At 37.9% G+C, this 16692-nt stretch overlaps 1 protein-coding gene across 2 annotated transcripts in view; it reads right to left on the minus strand.

Moving 5' to 3' along the window:
- LOC135467841 (TBC1 domain family member 12-like) overlaps positions 1-15510 on the minus strand; it is a 37765-nt gene extending 22255 nt beyond the window's left edge. The window contains exon 1 of one of the 2 annotated variants that reach the window (XM_064745730.1): positions 14022-15510. In XM_064745730.1, the coding sequence (XP_064601800.1) occupies positions 14022-15214 (1193 nt within the window). In that variant the 5' untranslated portion in view covers positions 15215-15510. Of the gene's footprint in view, positions 1-3270; positions 3417-14021 lie in introns of those variants that run through there. The other variant, XM_064745731.1, reaches the window with a different exon arrangement.
- Positions 15511-16692: the final 1182 nt, after the last annotated feature.

Here is a 16692-nt window from a genome sequence, read left to right on the forward strand (position 1 = left end):
TAACAAACTCAATCTCTGATGAGTAATATGATATCTCATTCAATTATACGACCTGTATGATTTGTTTAGCAATAAAAGATAGATCATACATGTACATTAGCATATAGACTATTTTAATATTACTCCAACCACAATGAACTGGCTTTTCACACATAGATTTACATAAACACATACATGAGGATATGTAACATTGGCCAAAAACTACAGTGCATAATGGCAATACATGATCCAGCCACACATTTAATCCAAACTGTGCGACAATGTGCAGGAAATTAAACCCTACCATGAACATGTATATTAAATCTGGTTTGCGAAACACAAACATGAATCTCTCAACCAAAACGTGTTCAGGTGGAGAAAAATTAAGAGGAGAAGGGCAAAAAGAAGAAAAAAGATCAGGTAAAAAAAAAACCCTACATATTAGCTTGATGAACACCACAGGGGGCTTAACGCAGTGGAGCGAATCAATCAGCCTCGTCACAGTAAAACAATTACCTGTTCAAGACAACATGCAGGCATAGCCTGAAGTATGTAAAGAAATAACTGTCTGTTCAATACCTTACTTTGTCTCTCAGGGGATCACAAAAAGTTAGAGGATGAAGCAGTGTAGGAAAACAAGTAAATACCCAACATAATAGTTTGCTCTCCTACACCTTAATAACTATCAGGTTTAAAAATTTTGCTCTGTCCTGTATGTACATGTACACTGAGCATCCACTGTATGGACATATAGGTACTTATACAAAGACATAAATTTACCATAAGATTTGCCTGTCTTACATACATATACATGTTTTATTAATGTAATCTTCACACCGAAACTGGATTTAAGCGGGTAAAGCGCAATCCAAACTCTAGAGCTTGCACCTCATGAAAGCAGAAGGCCTACAGATTTTATTTTTTTAATCTTGGAAAGTATGAGCTTTCCTGAACACAAACATCCACTTAGATTCTAAGGTCAGTCTGTGTCTTGGTTCAATTAACTCATTCAGCCAAATGGCCAATAGCAAGATCTAATTTGGTGCATGCAAAACCCAGCTGATTTTATGTCCAGCATATTCTCCAAATGTTAATTAGAAAACATCTTATCCACAGTGCTGTCTTTGTTTCAATTTAGATTTCAAATTGCACTGAAGAACTTAAACAAGTACAGGAATATAGATCTACATTTAGAGCTTTTCTCTTTTCCAGGTTGACATCAGTGGAGATACATGTAAGTGTTCGTTTTATCAACTTTATGCACAGTTTACATATTCTCGTGATGTTCAAAAATAATCAAATATATAAAATAATAAAAACATTTTTACTTCCCAGTAATAAAACAAAATACAAAAACAATTCTCTTTGGTTCTTTATACACTGAACAAGTAAAAGACAACTGTCAAGTGGTGACAAGCACATTTATTTTTTCACAAAAAGTTTGAAGCTTTCACTTCACTACACCTTCAATATAAATGAACTTGTCCTGCCTTGCATGAAGACACAGCCAAAGGCTTGTCAGTGAGTCATGTGCAATCATCTATTCCTTTATCAGTATCTTCTCCTCTCCAATATTGGAGTTAAGGTCTAACCACTCCGCATCAAGGCAGTATTATCAGGGCCACATTTCCATGCTTAAATAAAGACGGTGACACAGACCCTACTCTGATTAAACTGATCGGCCCCTGACAAATGAGGTCACAGGCTCAAATCCAGTCAGCTCTCGTTCAGTTTCAGCTTTAAGTGACAATCTCATAATTAACATGAGAATTTTAGATAACTGTAAGTACTGTACTTTGTTATGACTATGCGTGGGGAATGCACAGTTTGTGTAACGAAACAATGAGAGATTTCAGTGGATAAAAAACACATAAGATGTGCATGCACATGTCAATGAATATTCATGTACAGGTAAATAAAGCTGACCTGGAAATTGCTCTTCAAAATACAAATAATGAAAGTACAGGCATCATCCAAATTCTAATATAGAACAGCTAATCATTGAAAGAGAATGTACATTCCCCACAGTTCATGTAGCATTAGCTTGACTGCATTCAATATACATGTCTGCAACTTTCGCTTTGAGGCTTAAGAAAGAATATCGTATAAAACAAATACATTTCAATTTTGTGGAAGTATTTGTATTGACTGTACATGTGTACCTTTGTACATATTGATGTACTGCATGTGAAAGTTTTTCCAAATGGTGCCTGAACAAATGGTAAACGTAAGTGCATGTGTATGTACATGAATCATGTGAGTCAGTGACAGATACATTTCCACACATCCATGCACTTATGTTGCGTTTTTAAGTCAAACAACACAAGTGATGACGGGTATGAGAACACTGTGTATACATAATGAATAATGACAGATAAAGTGTACACGTACATGGATATGTACCTAGTACATATACAGTGTATACCTATAGTTACACATAATGAATAATGACAGCTAAAGTGTACACGTACATGGATATGTACCTAGTACATATACAGTGTATACGTACAGTTACACACAATGAATAATGACAGATACAGTGTACACGAACATGGATATGTACCTAGTACATATACAGTGTATACGTATAGTTACACATAATGAATAATGACAGATAAAGTGTATACGTATAGTTACATATAATGAATGACAGATAAAGTGTACACGAACATGGATATGTATCTAGTACATGTACAGTGTATACGTATAGTTACACATAATGAATAATGACAGATGAAGTAAACACGTACATGGATATGTACCTAGTACATGTACAGTGTATGTGTATAGTTACACATAATGAATGACAGATAAAGTGTAATTGTACATGGATATATACCTAGTACATGTACAGTGTATATGTATGGTTAAACATAATGAATAATGACAGATAAAGTGTACGCCTACATGGATATGTACCTAGTACATGTACAGTGTACAAGTAAAGTTAATGTACAGTGTACAGATAGAACTGTTGATGAGTTATACCTGTACACACATGATAAGATTGTTCACAATCAGAAAGACCTCCCTACCACAAAACATAAAATGTCTAACATTCTACGACACTAAGGTTTCAACAGAGCCGTTTTTGAAAAGAACAAACGTGAGGATTTTACATACATGTAGCTGAAAAGCAGGTTGCACATGTATTATGTTTGTCCTTTCATCACACCGCCCCTAACAGAGTTATTGCACTCATCTGCATGAAACTAGCTCATGTTGTGCTTCCTGCTTAACATTTGTTCACCAGAACTGACAGAAGGGCCAAGATCATGTATATGTACTCACTCAGTAGCTTTGTGTATCAGCTGTTTGGTACTTGTTGGACACAGTATCATCCCGGTGGAAAGGGCTAGCCTTCTTCCCACCAACAGTCAGAGACAAAATGACAGTCAGATCTAATATCCAGTCTGTCACAATCAGATCTTATCAAAGCCAAGTTGATCATACACCATGGCTTTCCCTCAGCATAAGGTAAACTTCCCTGATCAACACAGCTTTCCTGTTCGCCACTTCCTCACCCAATGAAACCACTTAATCCCCCTCTGTGTGGACAGCATTCAAAAGTGGACCAGCCCAGGTGATTATCTCATCCCTGACCCAGCAGGGGTGACACAGCTTCTTCTTTGTCCCACAACTTTACTCCCCCACCTTCAGACATAGCTAAACAATTCCTACTTCTAATACCTGACCAGACTTGTCTAAGGAGTGTTATCAACTGAAAGTCAGGTACATACTTGGCTTTTAATCATGTATCATCCTACATGTATCTCATTTTTTGTTTTAACACAGCAACCTGGTCACCCCCAGTCACATGACACAACTATGTTCTTCTGACATTCTTCTGTGGAAGGTCTCACCGCTTTTTTAAGCACAGGGGTGAACCTACCCTGCCGTCGCTAACATGTGGGCTACAGGTCGCACCTGTATAAAACCCTTACTCACTCACAAACCTACTGGATGTGCATGAATGAGCACGCAGTACAAACACTGCAACAACAACACAGCTGCTCTACCTGCCCTTGGATTGTTTGCCTAACACAGCTTGGTCCACAGAAATGCTGGGTTTCACAGGCTTCTATAGGCACCCTGCCATGGGCAGTGAAATCTTTTGATACTGGTGGTTATATATTCCAAGCAATGTCAATGAGCTTTTGTAACACATGCACTACTAGAGAAGAGTTCAATCTTGTTAAGTACCGAAAAACATGTGAATGGATTATCTTGTGCCCTCGTAATAATGCACTACAATTTGGCTTTCCAGTCCTGAAAATGTCTACATTTTCTTTAATGTTTACATTTCTCTATTAATTTACAATTCTCTCCTAATCCATATCATATGTACGCAGCAGTACAGATGTTACATTTACCCATGCCTATGTTGGTATTCACTCAGCTTCTCAACGTCACTCCTTATCACTGGTGTTGTTGTCTAGAGAAGGTTGGATTTACTCTAACCTTTACACTTTCTATACATTTATTATTAACTACACCAAGGTGGTTATATTTTTGCCAGCATTTATTTGTCTGTCTGTCAGCAACTTTATGAAAAATATATAAATGCAAACATTAGAATGCAATCCTGCACTTGACTAAGGACCAATTATTCATCATTGACACACGTCTGTAGTGTATGAATTTGTATGTTGATTGCTTGTGGCAGAAGTTTGATCTCAAGGATGTGCCTTCTAGTCTGGTTTGTGTTTAACCGTATTGTCATTCACAGAGCTAACGGTTTACACATACAAAAAACAGCAGCTGCATATATAATTTGCTTTCTAATAAAAAGACATACATACTTGGTTTTTAATCATGCAATCCAACACAAATGATGTAAAACCTTAATACCTGCCATCAAACTGACATTTGCTATTACTAATTCCACAAAGCCATTAACTTGAGGACCTTTGTCATTACTCTGTAGTTGTGCAGATCATGCACTTCTAGAGGATCACCTGCCTTGTGTAATTAAATTGTGTACAAACTAATACTTCTCACATACGAATGAAAGTTGGGTGTGCAAAATGTTTCAGTAAAGACCTCATGCCAGGTGAAACAATAGGGCTTCAAATCCCTCCACTCTATTTATCCCATGCAAATGGAAACAGCAGTCGGACTCCCCAAAGGGCTTTTTTAATAAGATACTACAATAGTACAGGAGAATATTCATGGTAACGCCTCAAATAGAACAATGCCTACAGCTAGAAGATACATGTAGCTACATGCACAAGCATTGTTTGACATTTTATTGCCGCTCAGTGCCAGGTTGAATTGTTTTTACATATACCTGTATATCTGAATTACATGTCTTTGCATACATAAAGATTGCCCTAAAATACATGCCTTCATGTATAATTTAGATCTGCTACAGTAAACTAGGGCTAGAACAGTTACATTCATCCCAGATTACATATATTTCCATGACATCAAAGTTTCATAATGGGGCTAATATGAATATAAAAGTAATCAGTTATCAACAAAAGTCAGTACTCAGGTGTGGTAAACAGTGATATAAAACAATTGAGATATCAATATTTTTATAGTATGATGTGTACATGTACGTGCACGTATATATAAATGTCACCAGGTGTGTACCTGTAAATATCAAGCTGCTTAGTTTAATCTGCCAGATATAAAATTTATTGTGAGCTGTCTATAGCACATCTAATTTAAACAATGCATGGCAATCCGTCTGATTCCGGAACACAGTGAAGATTCCACTATAAAAGAACATGCCGTGTAGTACCATCACATATCAAGTGTCAAGATCAAAGGAATATGATGCAATTGTGTCCGTGATACATTTTTAACTAGTAAATTTGAGAGATATATGTCAATATATCTCTGATTCTTGACGCCTACAATTCGGTAAATACTCTGCAATCATTTGTAAAACGTTCTCATTTTCTAGTCGAAATAAAGCACCAAACTAATCGCACCAAAGACCACTTCGCTACAATTAACAACTATCCTATTATGGATTCATGAAGAAAAAAGCGTTTTATTACAATAAACATCCAAGTAACATTACCTTTGAGCATTTTGTTTTCTTTGTACAAATTCAGCAGTATAACAGGAGGCAGAAAGTGTAAAGCAGAAAATCAGGCTAAACATAATGTACATGTATATCTCTGCATTGTATCAACTGCACATTAAAATCACCAACTGCTTTCAGGACAAACATTAAGACCATATCTCCATGACGTCAAACGTGTATAGATATCCAGATCTATCACCCAGATAAATGGTTATTTTTTTCAAAAGGTACTGATCAAATGATATTCAGAGACAGATGCTACATGCTATGATGCTATTTAAGACTTATATGACTACCTAGCTCTCAAATCAATTGGCCACGTTCCCAGATTAGCTTCCACATTAACCGCTCTGAATCCTTCCATTTATGAAACTGGGAGTTGGTACTGGCGTTTGCGCTCTCTTCTAAGTGTCAAAGCTGTACGCAACGAAAACTAGTTTCACGTGATCTTTAAGTGATTCTAAATTGATATCACCTCATTATGCCTGAATAATAATAACAACAATAATGCCGCAATTACGGTAATAGAAATGTAATTAACACATCCCCTCGGCCAGCATCAGTACTTTCCAAACTGCCATTTTCGAATCATGTGACTATTGTTTGGGTGGACAGTTTGACACCAGTTGCTTATAGTTCCTTCTTTCATTATTAAAACATACATTAAAGTTAAGACTCCAAAACAAAATGTCTATGGCCCTTTTAAAAGTGTAAATCTTCTTGCTTTGAATCTTAACATTCCATGATCTTATTTTCTTCCGGTAATTCCATGTGTGTGCGAAATGCATTGAGAGAGACGGTTACCAAAGATTAGCTTGCTGTCAATGGGCCAAGCACATCTGTGTTAAATTTCACGTTAAGGTCTTCATTATTCACACAAAACTTAGGTGGTATGAATTCCAAATTAATGTAGGGTTAAAGGAAACATACTTTTACAGCATATGGCTTTGACATGTTGAATACAGCATCCTTGAGACCTAGGTTAGTAAATGTAAATCAAAGAGTATAATTCTGTACTGAAAGTCAAGCTGGAAAGAACAAAACAGGTCTCAGATCTAATAGTTTTGTCACCAAAATCAACTTTAAAATATGCATAAGTTGCGCTGAAAATTGCTTTTTCATATGTGAAAAGGTTAAAGAATTAGGGTAGACCTTTTTCCTTACTCGAAGGTCTTGACCTAACTGGAGAAAACCATTTATTTTAAAAAACCAAGATAAAGTAGTAGACACCGTGAATAGACACCATGATCCCTATTTCTCAAATTACAGCCTATCAAATCAGAGCACAATCAATAAATCCTGACAACTTATTTTAAGCTCCATGTACACATGTACATGTACATTACAAAGAGACACTGTTTATGATGCATATGTCGATGATTCCACATAATCAGGATCAGATTTCATGTAATCCAATTAGTTCAACTCCACTCCACTCCACCATCTTTTCCATAGGCACGCCCCTGGACCCTCCTTTCCATTGATAACTAGCTCAAACTGTCTCCCTCCACTTCCAAATCCCAAGTTTAGAAGTGTTTCCGCTGTGCCTGTCCATGTAAGAACATTTACATGTCTCTGTCTTCAAGATAAACATACCAGCACAATGGTTATCGCCTTGGTTTAAATGCATACCACATGAATCAGTATACACGCACGATGTACCAGAGATGTGACTGAGTGAACAACGGTAATGGCTGATGTCTTCCTCAATATTAAAGCCATAATCATTATTGAGGCATGATTTTGATTACATGTACATGTGGGCTTGACCGGTACACTTACATGCATGTCTTTGTTTACAGGTCACAGATAATGGTAAAATATTAACCTAATTAAATGTGCTATGACATCAAATGTGCTTAGAGAGTGCATCATATTTTAGCAGGAACGGAATCCTCATACTCCTTACTTGGCTCACAACCTTCCACTTTACATCATTAAAAACAAAGGCAAATTATTTACAGAATTCTTGAAGAACACCAAGGTCACTAGGTCATGGTGAGGAGGCAGGACGGGATGTCAGAAAACACAAACAATCCGTCTCAACATTTGTCTGTAATAATACTTTATACACATGCATTCTCTTTATCCAGAGTGTGTGCAACATGATTCTAACCAACATCGAACACAATTTTATCGGTGAATGCTGATTAAATAGTTCCATGGGGGGACACAAGTGATGAGGCTGACCTGCGTCTCCCAAGGCTCCAAAGGTTAAGCTTATCTCTTGGTGGCAGTGATGTAAAGAGAAAGGTAGAGAGCGATGCATGTGCGACAGCACAACCATGAGAAAGTCACGAGATCTAACTGAGGTAATTTTTCCCTCTTCAGGTAGGAAATTCTGAAAATTAGAGATTTTACGCATCTGGGGGAATTAATACAGCAATGTTATCCAAACACACCTTCAAACAATAAACCTGTTTGGGTTGAAGGAAATTAAATTCTGTGTTTCTTACTTTAAGATTTATTGCAAATTTATATTAGCTTTGAGGCCAGAAGTTAGGTCATGGCAGGATGAACCTAATAATCATGATACTGACAGCTGTACACTTCATGGCCTTAAGTCACTGAAGGATTCCTCAAAGCCTTGGTACATAAAGAGCTGACCTTTCAGCAAAAACCAGACTGTCTTGATTTAAAGACAGACTTGCCAACAGCCAATCAGAAAGGTACTTCACAAGCAATGGCCAAGGAGTGTACTTTATCATGAATGTCAATCAGGTCAAGCATCTGGACTTCAAAAAAAGTCATAGGGGAGGTAACTGCTACCTTTGCTTTAAAGAACTCAAGAGTAATTTTCTTCCATGACAAGGGCCAGGACTAAGGAGGGAACTATTTTACAACGCTTCAATTATGTAGGTTAAGGAATAACACATAAAATTGATCTCTATAAAAATTCACCTTTAAAATATGGCACTCAGGCTGGTTGTTTCAGTGTCTGAAAATACTGTCTGTATGGGGAAAGACACACTTGAAAGGGGAAAACCATTCCCTGGATACTGGAAAATGAACATAGAAATCTGAAGGGGAATGGGGGTGGGATGGTCTACATCATATATGCACATGTATTCTTAATGCTGGTAATTCTACACCCATTTGTTTTTTAGTTAATGTAATATTGGACAGCAGGACAAACATACATGTACATATACAAGGTGATCCCAATATTGATCCACCCTGCTGGTGACCACCTTCACGAAGAGATCAAATACCTATAGTTTTGAAAATATCCTAGTGTAATTCTTCAACCTTTTTGCATGTTTGGAAGCTGTTATTTAAGGATATTCTGAAGGCATTATTCTGTGTGGGCTGACAAAATTATACTTCTTGTGAAGCCCTGAAACTGACCAATCTCACCAACATAGTTTTGTCTCCAAAATCAAATTAAAAAATGTGCATAAATTGCATTGATAGTTGGTTTTCCATATGTGAAAGAATGAGGAATGAGGGAATTTCTTGGTCGGGGGCAAACATACAAGTACATAGTAATCACATTACCCATGTACACCTTTCTGCTGAGAAAGAAAAACTTCTGGCATGTAGATAAAACACCCATAACCTTGGAATCAACAGTATTTCTGTTGATTTAATAGAAATTAATAGTTGATAGACATCTGACAACATAATGTACATGTAAATGCATGTAGACATACTATCACTGCTGTCATCACTACCAGTTCAAATGTAATTGTTTGTTTACATGTATGTGCACATGTACATTTAAGTCCATCCTCCTAATTACATGCTAGTGTAGCATAATGACCCAGGAGCCTCTCACCAATCCGGTCGCTGTGAGTTCAAGTCCAGCTCATGCTGGCTTCCTCTCCGGCTGTAAGTGGGAAGGAACCTGGGAAGGGCTCTGCTCGGTTTCCACCCACCATAATGCTGGCCGCCGTCGTATAAGTGAAATATTCTTGAGTACGGCGTAAAACACCGATCAAATAAATAAATAAATAAATAATTACATATATCCTGATCGTGCTGGCTGCCTTTCCTGTAGTATGTGGGAAGGTCTGCCAGCAGCCTGCAGATGTTCGTGGGTTTCCCCTGGGCTTTGCCCGATTTCCTCCCAACATAATGCTAACGCCGTCACATAAGTGAAATATTCTTGAGGGCAGCGTAAAATAACAAATAAATAAATAAATAAATAATTACATAAATACGTTTCAAAGTTGCTGAGACAGATTGCATGTTCAGAGAAAGAAGCAAATGGAAGTCCAAATGCAACATACATGTATAAATGCATACATGTGTGAAATTTCTTGGAAGAAATGAACATACACTCTGTACATGTTCACGTAGATGTAGTCAATATCTGTTTTAGATTGTTTACAAGTGAAAATCCCACTGCATGTTTCAATCTGTACCAGAGTCCAGATTGAATCCTGTCCTTCACAGGAAGAAAATATCTCAGTTCTTTGTCTTCATGGACACACACGTACAAGCACATAATACTGTATATACATACATATATACACTGTACACATTGTAAAAGTGGGCGGATACATGTGGACTACTTTCTGTACCCAGAGGGCAGTGTAAATGGTGACTGTCAGTGAAAAAAACTGCTAACAGCCTCACGCACATGTAAATGTAAACGACTGAAATACAGATTGCTTCCTAACCAATACAATTAGCCCTTGTAATTGCTGCAAATAATTTCTTAATTAATTGCGTTCAATGCTTGCCAGATTTGGTGTGTAAACATTCAATAAAATACATGCATCATCCAAATGTATTGCTGCAGGTTTAACATTTTCCAAGATGATATACATGTATGGAAAGGAATATTTGCATGTCTCACAGTGTACATGTAGTTTGTACTTCTATCTTTTGAGAAAAGACATTTACAATTCGTCTTTGTTGTACATAAAGGCAACAAAACTATCTTTAAGAAGCAAGATGGCCAATTCTGAAGTTGTGTGTATACAAGTACATGCAGATATGACCTGTCAACTGATTTGAGATCTGCTGTGTGAAGCATAACCGTGCTGAACAGATTTACGGCGTATGTACATGCATGAGTGAAATGGCGTTCCCACATGGGACTCATTTACACCCTGGAATTGTTTTGCTGTGTATTTCCCTGGGACCTCACACCTTTACAAGAGAAATATCAATAAACACCGCAGGTACTACTGCTGGTCACCTGCAGCTGGTCAATAACAACTGATTGTACAGCCTAGCACAAACCAGTCCAGAGTTTATCCATGTACTACTGTAACTAAGGAAGTTCTCCGACATGTACATATCTATGTGTACATTGCAGCCATTGCAGAAAACAAATAAACATGAAAGTATGAATCATTTAGGAATCTGTTAGAGAAAGAACCTATAAAAGACACTAAAAAAACAGAGGTGCTTTGAGTGAAAAGACAAAACATCTCAAAATCTAAATGCTGGAATAGTGCGCCTTTATAATGTTTCAATTTGCAACATTTTTTTTTTATACAAAACCCATTCTGGATGTTTTGTGTCATCATACATTAATAACTGATATCGGTATGCTTTTATCCAATTTACAACCCAAGGTCTAGCAGCTAGAGAACATCTCAGTAAAGTGGCAGAGCAAATTCAGTTTAAATGCGCAGCTTTATAGGTCTACATCTTACATGTGATGCTAGATCTCTCAGAAAGCTTTTAGCTGGATATCAACCACAATTTAGATTGTTAAATGGCTTTCTCAACGTCATAGAACATGCTGTCCACTCCTTTAGAACACTGAATATGCTTGAAGATCATCTTTCATGACAAGGACGGGGCAAAATGTCTGCCATTTTCACACTTGTCAGCCCCGCAGGCATAACTGACCGTAACAAAATTAAGGACTTAAGGAATTAATTATCAGAGACAATTTGTAGTGACAATAAACCACAAGTCGAGACAGAAACAACAGAAAACAGGTCCACTTTACTACGGTGCCTAAAAGGGTTAGAGTAACTTGCTCATCAGCTGGCCTGGGTTCAAACCCTGGTCTGGTCATATCTATATACACATGTAAAACATCAAACCAGCAATTTTGTCACTTTGGCCTGGAAACCGGTCTCAAGTAAAGGTAGGAATATAATGTACAGTACAAGCACAAATGTACAATATGACAGTGTCACCAGGTATTGCACAAAAAGCAAGGATTTGCAGGTTGGAAAACAGATCAAGACCCTTAAGTGATAATACATGTACATGTCTATTCCAAGAAATGAACTTTAACAATCACAGGTACGTATATATTGTACAGTAAATGTATTACAAATGGACCTAAACTGACACACTGGCAATTTACCGGTTAACAAACATGCAGTTATATCATGCATGTAAATGTATAGAGCTATCATACTGTAGGCTTCTAAACATGTATGCCACCTGGTGCGGAAAGGTAGAAGAGGATGTAGAACTCCTTACACATATCTTTGAAGACAGAGGTTTACTGTATAATAACATACATGAACAGGTGAGAGAAGCAAAGATTTGCCCTCCAAGGCTGGGACTGAACCCACAGTCTGCTATACAAATCATCTTATATGTCCATTTAAGTCTAGTTCCACCTTCTCAAAAATTTCTAAGATTCTTTTTTTTTACAGTATAATGGAGCGGCATGTCATTTACATGTAAATGTATATGTATGTATAATTAAAAGAAAGCTTGCTAACGTGTATGACACCCAACACCATGCTTAAGATACATGTATGTACCCTAATTCTTCTAATTTTTGGGACATCTGGTTTCCTCTTTTCACCCAGTATACACATAACTGTAGTGTGAATATTTTGCTTTCTTTTTTCTCATGGTTAATTGATCTAATGAACAACATTCTTATATCTTTACTTTTCCAAAAAAAAAAAAAAAACTGGGAGAGAAATTCAATTGTAACTGTTGCCTAAATGAACTACTAATATCTAAGAGTTACAAGAATTTGGGTATGCCAACCACATTTTACCTCCATTAGAGCTAGAGTTTTTATTTGTCTATTTATTTAATTCATTTATATACATGTACCTGAATGGTGTTTTACATCGTACTCAAGAATAGCTTCATATGATGGCGGACAGCAAGAGCCCAGCATTGTGGTGAGAGTAACCCAAGACTGTCCACAAATTGTTGGCAGACCTTCCTCATGAACAAATGGAGAGGAAGCCTGCATGAGCTGGACTTGAACTCACAGCTATAGCACTGGTTAGAGGTTCCTGAGTCATTTTTCCTCCCATGTGAATCTTTAAAAATTTAAACACGGAAGACAATGGCGATGCCTTTGCTTCAATTTGTTCTTCAACAATGACAATGTATTAGTGATGAAATTGTCATTCATTGTCAAAATGCTTAAGTCATTTTCTGAAATTATAATAATTTAACTTTAAAGGAGAAGAAAACTTTAAAAAATGACAGGCTGAAAAGAGCACATTTTTTTCTATCTGGTGGCGCCTGCTGCATAATTTTGTGATTTTTCCTCGCCATACACGTAAAACCTGAAAACGGCAAAGCTGGTATAAATCGCTGAGTCCATCGCGTCCTCCATCTTTAACACCCTGTAATTTATGCTGGGGGTGTGTTGCGCATCGGCCAATTAGAGTTGTTAAAACTGCCAGCTTGTTCGTGCAAACTTGGAGCCTATGTCCAACATTCCGGTTTCTCAATCGTCAAGCAGAAAACGAACTGTACTGTTCCCTACCTTCTGGGAAGAAGAGTTCTACCGGAAATGTACAAACTGCACTTCGGCTGTTTCTGATTACAATTCTCCTCCTAACACAGAAGACTTCAGGACTAGATCTTAGGCAAAATGCCCACAGCAGAGTTTGGTGCTGACTTCATTTATTATTTATCAACTTGAGGTACATATTAGAATTTTTTATGGCATGCACCTGCGAGGAAATGCATACTCTTTTCAATGGTATTTGATTGACATTTAAATTTTCTTCTCCTTTAATAATAATTGAAATTTAATCCATGCATGATTATTAATATTTTGAGCCAATCTAGAATCAAGAAGTAAAGAGTATCAGAACTTTACCTTGAGAGAAATCCAGAAAGACTTTTCTTCTTGGGCCGTGCACCTTTATCATCTAGTGTCTCTTCCAGCACCTGAGACCTTGTTGGTTCATAGGAGTTTCTAGAGTGTAAATTTATTTCCATAAATTCAGAGTCTTCCCCGTCTGCTGGAACATTTTTTAAATCTATAGTTTCGTCAAGAGCAGAAGCAGTAGATAATGAAACTTCTGTACCCGTACTTATGCTGGAAACACTGGTAAATGAAGCTGCATCAGCTTTATCAGTTTTCTGGTCAGTGTCTGAACATAATTCTGTCCTGATCTGGCTGACGCCAGCCACCTCCCCATCTGATTGTCTATATGCTGACCCAGAGTCCTGCTCGTCCTCATTAATGCTAACACTCTCACAATAACGATAAACTTTGTGTTCGTCAACACCTACTGAGTCTATAGCATTTTTACAAGATGAGCTGGGGATATTGCCAGAGTCACTTTTAACAGACTGTTGACATAAATGAGATGTGTCTCCCATAAGGCCAAGTTGTTTGGTGGTCGGTATATAGACAAGGGGGATATTTTCAAGTACCCTGGACAGTCGGTTATTATCAGGTGTGTTCACATTCACCGACACATCCTGTGTTTGATTCCGGTCATTCGAGCATACTGGTATCTCTGAGCCTGAAGTATCTCGATCAACTATGGATGAGGATACAACAGTCCCGCTGGAATGATCATAATTATAATGCTGGCTTCGACCATGCCTCACAGTAGAGCCATTTGTTGATGCAGTGTTTTCAACATCACTGTCAATCACAGAAGATTTACCATTATACATATTGTCTTCACAGCCATTATGCTCATTATATACCAACTCAGTATTTGATTTATGTCCATTAACCACAAGTTCTGAATCAACAGCCATGCTACATGTGTCGGCCTTATCCACTAATCCATTTCCTTCAACTGCAGAGGGAGCCATGTGGACAAGTGCAGCATTAGTTGGGTTTGTTCTGGTATCAAATATCAACTTTTCCTTCACCTGTGCCTTTAACGTATCGACATCATCACGATTTTCTAAGACATTCAGAGTTTCTATGCTATCATTTTGTGCTCTGTTTTGCATTTCCAGAATCCTGGGCAAAGCAGTCACATCCAGTTTGTCACACATCACTATCTTCATCCTCGCTCCCCAAACCCTCTCACACTCTTTCCCCATCGTTGACAGGTCGCAGTTAGTACAACCTCTCCTCTGTCACTTGGAGAACCTCTGTCAGCTTGGTTGTTCCACCCAACACAGATTTCACCCAGCGCCGCCCGTAGTGCCACCATCGTAATGGTCTGTCTCAGATAACAACACAACTACATCGGTAGAATCCGGTCGAAGAAATATAGCATACAAACCTCACACTAAGGAATGAACTGTGTTACCGATACATTCTACAAAACACTACAGGAAGCCATCATTTCTTATGCAAAGAGGGGGGCGTACGCAATCGCCACTTTCGAGGATTTCATTTCAACTTCCGTTGATGGCGACAGCAACGCCATCTACGACTAAAGTCTGAAGTTCAGTTCTCGTGGTTATTTCAACTGCTAATGTTTTTTTACCGAAATTTAGAAAAATAGTACACGCGCCAAGTAACACAAATGAATAGTCATGTTTGTGAAATTTCACACTTGTGCTTTCATACTTTCTGGAACGCTGCGTTATTTGACACAGACTGTTCAGTGTACAGGGGAGATAATTCATACTGTCGCTTACTGCGTGGCGAGTAAACCTTATACTTTTTACAAATGGTAAAATGAGCAATACCAATGCTGAAAGTTATTAATCACGTTTGGCATAGTTATTGCAAAGAAAAACGTTCCAAACTTATCAACGAATTAGTGACTGCTTACATAACCAAGTTCTGTACTGGAGGGTAATGAGCGTCGTTTAAAACTGTGACTGTAAGGGTGAGAGTTCAACTCCAACTCTTTGCTTTAAACCGTGAAATTGTGGATTGTCAGAGGGGTTGCCTTTTCCATGGATGAAAGGTACGTTGAGCAGCGTATCTTTTACACAGCATTGTTAATGGTTAAAACTTGCAAAATTTATCAAAGGGTGGTCACCATAGTTGCATGGAGGGAACTAGCTCTTGGTACTATAGATAAGATACCATTTTTTTTTAACGTATCATGTCGGCCAGTGCAATTCCATGAATGAATGGTGAATGCATGTGGTCATGCCAGTAAGAGTTTTTCCTCCTCGCATACCAAGTAACATTTACTTATTTGTTGTTTTTTTTTTTTGATTGATTGTGTTTACGCTGTACCGGTACTCAAGAATATTTCACTTATACGACCTGGGCCAGTATTATGGTAGGAGGAAACTAGGCAGAGCCCGGTGGAAACCCATGACTATCCTCAGGTTGCTGGCAGATCTTCCCACTTAGGCTGCTGACGGAGAGGAAGCTGGACAGCGACCGCATTGGTGAGAGCCACCTGGGTCATTGTGCCATGCTTGCCCCCTCAGCCAAGGAGGCTGACCACGTGAAAAATTCTAGAGTATGGCGTTATGCAACTGTCAAATGAATAAGTGAAGTAGAAGCTTCTCTAGGTGTTGACAGAACACATAATCCTGCTTTGCTTGTGCACAGCACAGAAAGCAGCCAAAATCAAAATCTGCAGATATGAAGACTAATACTTACTTCC

Source organism: Liolophura sinensis, chromosome 6 (genome assembly GCF_032854445.1).
Source record: "Liolophura sinensis isolate JHLJ2023 chromosome 6, CUHK_Ljap_v2, whole genome shotgun sequence".
In the NCBI taxonomy this organism is placed as follows: Eukaryota; Metazoa; Mollusca; class Polyplacophora; order Chitonida; family Chitonidae; genus Liolophura; species Liolophura sinensis.